The following is a 6,340-nucleotide window of genomic DNA, read 5'->3' as shown; positions in this document are numbered from 1 at the left end:
GGCGCGTTGCACTCACGAGCCGGGAAAAACTATGCAACTTCACAACGGACTGAGACTGTTGACTGTTTGACTGTTGCCCGTCTTCCGCCAAAGTTCGCGCAACCCTGTCTCCGCCGTCGCTCGACACGCGCGCGTGGGGAGCGTGGGAGCTGACACTCGCGCGTACTCATCGTCCTCTTGAGGGACGCATCACATTCAACGGTGGGGCCCAGGCATCTGCTCCGGCCCACCTACCCGGTTGGCCCACAGCCCATTGCTCTCCGGTCTCAGCTATACGATTTGCTTCTGACTCATCAATTCCTATCAGCAGTGGCCGCGCAATTGACTCCGTGATTTCCACCGCTGATCTTTTCCCTCCATTTTTTTTACCCAAGTCGTATTTTTACTGCTTTGTGTTTACTACTTTAATCCGTAAAAGTTGTTTGTTTGTTTACTCGGTTTTGGCCCCAAGGTAAAACTGTCGGACCGGAACTTTCTGTTAAGATGGTGTGGGGTTTAATTTGGGTCCAATGGTGGGGTTTAATTTGGGTCCAATGGTGGGGTTTTAGCCTCACATGAAATAACACTGTCTCGCATTTTGATCATGTCACACACTTGGATTGGTCGATCTTAAAGAATTCATGTCAACGTTCTACAGTTCTACTATCAGACTTTCTCTACTTGTTGTCTTTCCGAACTAATTCTGATGCGTATCATTCATCACGCGTATTTGGTAAATATTTCAAACAAAGATTTAAAAAGAGGATTATGTGATTTCAAAAAAAAAAAAAAGAGGATTATGTGATATTAGTCCTTCGGAAGTGGTCGTCGTGCTAGGCAAGTCTTGAAATTGGCGAAACATGGACTTAATTTTGACCACCAATAATGAAATTTTGACATTGATGCAGGAGCATATATGGCAACTTCAAACGCATTATTTGTCATTTAATTAAGGTAGTTTTAGGGTATAATTCTATGATTATTTAGGATATTAGTTTCAGTTTAAGTTTAGGTCGACTTATTTTCCAAGTATTGTAAATCTTATATAATGGGTATTGTAATCATTATTAAGGAGCTTATTGTTTATGATATAAATCAGTTTATTTGTGGCATAGATTTACCATGTTATGTGAGTTTGTTGCTTTTTATTTCTGGTGTTTATTGAGTGTCTATTTGAGACCCGTGTTCGATATTTGATCCTCGTTAAGTGGAATCAGAGCTCCAGGAAGAACTTGGTGGATTTCATATCTCTGATCAGGCTACCAAGGGGAGGTTTCTGAATGGAGGGTCGTGACGTCAACAATGACATGGCTGAAAATTAAAAGGATGTTGATGCAACTTAAGGCACGTATTGATCGCATTGAAACTCGACGACGGAGTTGTAAAAGTTCCGACGGGGAGAGAAACGTGACCACTTATTATCGTGTTGATCGCATTGATACTTTTTACCAAGATGGTGATGGTTTCTATTGGGAGATATATGTTTGCCCTTTTCATCATTACGCTCCATTGTGTGAGTCGGACGAGAGGGGATGACCGGTTAGTTTCGACTATGCAGGTTCACAATCTATCTTTATTTTTCCAATTAATCAAATTTAGAAAGAAAAGAAAATAGTTATGTGGATTTTGACGAGCCACCGAGATATGATTCTTATGAAAACTACGAAGTTGATGATTGGATGAGAGATTGCCTTGCTTCAATTGCTAGAAATTCTCACGAGCCTATCAATGATATTTGCATGGGTTACCAACGTGAAGGTGCATGTGATTATTTTGGTCTCACATACGGAAAAAAGAGAGATTAAGATCAAGCCCTTAATCAATGGCGCGAATTTGAGGGCGAATTCTTTCCAACCTATGGAGTCTGATGCAAGAGCATATATGGCAATTTCAAGGGCATTATTTGTCATTTAATTAAGGTAGTTTTAGGGTATCATTCTACAATTATTTATGATATTAGTTTCAATTTAAGTTTAGATTGACTTATTTTCCAAGTATTGTAGACCGTATATAATGTGTATTGTAAGAATTGTTAGAGAATTTATTATTTATGATATAAATCAGTTTATTTGTGGCAAAGATTTACCTTGTTATGTGAATTTGATGTTTTTTATTTCTAGTGTCTATTGAGTATTTGTTAGAGACCCATATCTGATCTCCATTAGACATATAAGAGCGCGATGACAAGTCTTGTTGTGGGTTTATAGAATGTAAAGGTCATTCATCGATCACCTTCTTTGGTGTGAGTTATTAAGAAAAATGAAGCTCTTGTGCTGAAGTTCTCACTTGAACAGATATATAGGGCTTAGGGCTTGTGTTGCATGACAGGGAAATTAAGTCGATCATATAATCACTCTGATTGCCATTGTACATGTTTCTGGTCCTAACAGTCAAAGACTAACTGTCCATCTGTATGAACTGAGAACAAGAGCTTAGGTTGATAGGGACAATGCATGAAGAAACATATAGGGGATGGACCGGCTGATCAAAACCCACCTAAAATGATGACTGAATTGTTCACAGTTGGAGCTGGTACTAGTACTCGTAGCAAACTATTGCTAGCTAGCCAGGACTACTTGGTCGGACCATATATGTTGCATGCATTATTATCTTAGTGAACAAATTTACACCAGCAACTACAGGACCACACGTACACCGTCCATTTGATTGTTCATATCCTCGATTAGTATCTGGAAATCACACGTCCGTTGATGAATGCTTCATTGGATGAAGAAATAGCTTATATGATATGGTGATATATGTGCAATAATTTTGACGGGGATATATGAAAATGTGTGCAGCACGGGGTTTGAAGGATAGGACAAACAGTCCGGAATGGGATAAGCTGAGCAAAGGAGGACAGTAACCTGTTCGGATAACCAGAACTGACTACTGACATTGACTAGCTTGTCCTCCATCGAACACGTTCACCGAACTTCTTTGTTCTTACAGCTCGAACCACACACTTGACACCTTCTCCAGACTCAGTTCTCCCTCCTCCGATCCTGTGCCTTCTTCCGAAGGACTGGATGTCCCAAATGTCCGTTTTTTTATGTAAGGCCTAATGGATTGTCAAGTTTTCATTAATAAAACTGTCAATATAAAAAAAGACATAAAATCTAAATAATTAATTACAAAGATAATATAAAATGCTCATTTTTTTAAAAGTTGTTGAATTACAATCATTGTCATGTTTTGCTAGTTTCTTAATTTTGATCTAAATAAGAGTGCAATCTAATTTTGATCACTAGGTAAAAGTTTTATGTACGTATAAGAATTGCGCAATCTAATCCTGACTCCACGTACAAGATACGCTAGTAATCGGGATTATAGTAGAGTGACTCATGATTTTATTCAGAATTTTCAAGTGCATGTTTTACAGCGCATCAAATAATTCCGCGCGTTACAATTGCCGGAACCGTAACCCTAACCAAATATGAAACTCAGTCAAGCAACAACTCGAACTTGAACGAGTACACTTGGAGACAATAGCAGCGCTCGAGACAAGTAAGCTGCTAGGAGACGTAGAGTTTAGAATAGCACACCACATCTGCAACAATTGATCTTCTTTCTATCAAACAAATAAGCTCCTTATGAATCATGATCATGTATTAGATAGCACCTCGTATGTATAAATCGTACGTAACCACATGAAGTGACCCATAAAACGGGATTTGACGGTTCATTACTATTATGAACTCATATAGAGTTATAGAATTATAGACTTATTTGATATAATGTGTTACGATTCCACCATCAACAGTTGAACACTAATTTTCCCGCGTTTCCAAAACTTAAAGCAGAAAGTTAAAAGAGTTGAGCTCATCTCATCCTCCCCATCACTTTAAATAAATAAAAATAATTTAGACATAAAAAGGACGTGCGAGAAATTTGTTTCCGCTAAACGGTGACCATGATGATGCCTCCCTGCCACGTCTGACTTTCCGGCCCCATCTCCGTCCCCGCCCAGTCTTGGCTTTAAGAATCTCTCTGTCCTCCATTACCCGCAAACCAATGCGGCAATGCCTCCCCATTTTTTATTTTCCCACTCCAGAAAAAACCTAAAACAAATTTCAAGTAAATATCTCCTCCTATATATATACACATCTCTACGACAAAAACAAACACTTGAGACTTTGTGAGCTCAGCTCCCCACTTCAAATTTTCACTGTTTATCTCACCCACTTCACACCAAAATGCGCCGGTCACCGGCTCCAGTGCTCCTTGCCTTGATAACCCTACTCACCCTTGTCCTCTCCGCCGCTTCTTGGCGGCCATGGCCTCATCTCAAGGCCAACCACACCGACCTCGTCCTCGGCAACAATAAAAAGTTCGAAGGCTCCTCCGAGTTCGTCCACCTTAAGTACCACATGGGCCCGGTCCTCACCGCCGACATAACCGTCCACACAATCTGGTACGGCACGTGGCAGCGCCGCCAGAAGAAGATCATACGTGAATTCATCAGCTCCATCTCCGCCGCCGACTCCAAGCCCCCCTCCGTCGCCGGCTGGTGGAAGACCGTCCAGCTCTACACCGACCAGACCGGCCGGAACATCTCCCGCACTGTCCGCCTCGGCGCCGAGAAGAACGACCGCTTCTATTCACACGGCAAGTCCCTCACCCGCCTCTCCATCCAGTCCGTCATCAAGTCCGCCGTCACAGCCAAAACCCGCCCCTTGCCCACCAACCCACAGGGAGGCCTCTACCTCCTCCTGACGTCAGACGACGTCACCGTCCAGGACTTCTGCGGCCAGGTCTGCGGCTTCCACTACTTCACCTTCCCGTCCATTGTTGGCTACACTCTGCCGTACGCTTGGGTCGGAAACTCGGCAAAGCAATGCCCCGGGATATGTGCGTACCCGTTTGCCGTGCCGACGTACATGCCGGGATTAAAGCCGTTGAAGTCGCCGAACGGTGACGTCGGCGTGGAGGGGATGATTAGTGTTATAGCTCACGAGATTGCGGAGCTGGCCAGCAACCCTCTAGTGAACGCTTGGTACGCCGGCCCAGACCCCATTGCTCCGGTAGAGATTGCCGACCTATGTGAGGGGATCTACGGCACTGGAGGAGGGGGGTCGTACACGGGGCAGCTGATGGGCGACCACGATGGCGCCACGTACAACATGAACGGAATCCGGCGAAAGTTTTTGGTTCAGTGGGTTTGGAGTCACGTTTTAAGTTACTGTACTGGACCTAATGCGCTCGACCAGTAAATTATATTTACTACTTTCTATTTCGGTTTTTTTTTTAAAAAAAATCCTTTTCCGGGGTTCTGATCCTTTTTTGGAGCTTCTGCTTTGTTTGCTAATGCGTAATTGGTTAAAGTAGTTAAGGATGTTAATTATTATTATTGTAATAATGATATTTATATATAATTTTGTTGTATACTGATATTTGTATACAAGTTTTGCTTCTGATTTTCTGTTCCCGCTTTTATTTGAGTTGGTGATGCCATTGAAGATGTTTCAAAGCTGATGAGATAGATCAGTGTTTGATGAGCATTCATATAGTGCAGCAGAGATTAGGAATCGAAGAAGTGGTACTCTGCAACAATGGCTTAATGACTTGTCTATACTGGCTCGACTACATTTAGTGCCTCATTACTAGCCACGTACTCTTGAGTTTGGTGGACCTTAATTGAACAACAACCCTTCCTTATAAGCAATGGGGAATGGGAGATTCGAACTTTCTAACTATTGGTCGATCGGATCACTTGAATGTTACAAAATAATATGTTAAGTTTCCGAAAATGAATGGATCGTGAAACTAAGACGAGTGATGAAAGTACAATAATGTACATAAGGTTTTGTTACTAATTAGAAGTTTTGATCGTAGCTACTTATTAATAAGCTTTCTTTTGCTTCTTTGGTTTGTTAAGTTCTTAGGCTAAGCTTCTTTGGTTTGTTAAACTTTGGGCATTATTGATTTTGATTAATTTGCCTCATGTAATCATAATTGCCTTAATAAGATAATCACCACTTTTGGGTATACCCACTAAGCTTGTTTTTTTTCTCGCACCATCATAATCTTGGACCCTTGATGATCTCACAACAGAAAAGACAAGAAAATGTAGGATATACATTCATGATCATCTTATATCTTCATAACTATCCATCACCTTGATTTAGTCTAGGCTCATGGATAACAATTTTGGTGAAACTTTTGAGTATTGCGATTTAAAACATTATGTAAACACTTTTAATTATTGAACATGAAACAATATGACTTAAAAGAAACTAAAATTTATTAGTTTATTTTATGGAATTTAATGTCCTAAGTTACAAAATCGCAAATTAGAAAAATTATTATATGTACGCAATAAATAATCTGTGGTGTACCATTTTAATGTTATTGATTAATT

The 6,340-nt window shown here is 40.9% G+C and overlaps 1 protein-coding gene across 1 annotated transcript; it reads left to right on the top strand.

Annotated features, from left to right (window-relative positions):
* Positions 1-4,096: 4,096 nt before the first annotated feature.
* LOC126802283 (protein EXORDIUM-like 3) lies at positions 4,097-5,224 on the top strand. The gene has a single exon (XM_050529891.1). The coding sequence runs from the start codon at positions 4,176-4,178 to the stop codon at positions 5,190-5,192; it is 1,017 nt and encodes a 338-aa protein (XP_050385848.1). The 5' UTR covers positions 4,097-4,175; the 3' UTR covers positions 5,193-5,224.
* Positions 5,225-6,340: the final 1,116 nt, after the last annotated feature.

Source organism: Argentina anserina, chromosome 7 (genome assembly GCF_933775445.1).
Source record: "Argentina anserina chromosome 7, drPotAnse1.1, whole genome shotgun sequence".
NCBI lineage: Eukaryota > Viridiplantae > Streptophyta > Magnoliopsida > Rosales > Rosaceae > Argentina > Argentina anserina.
Note: the sequence above shows the minus strand (reverse complement) of the source record. Positions and strands in the feature narration are given on the sequence as shown.

Bases quoted from the DNA above. Each gene is read 5' to 3' on its own strand.
- LOC126802283 (XM_050529891.1), top strand. From the start codon at position 4,176: ATGCGCCGGTCACCGGCTCCAGTGCTCCTTGCCTTGATAACCCTACTC.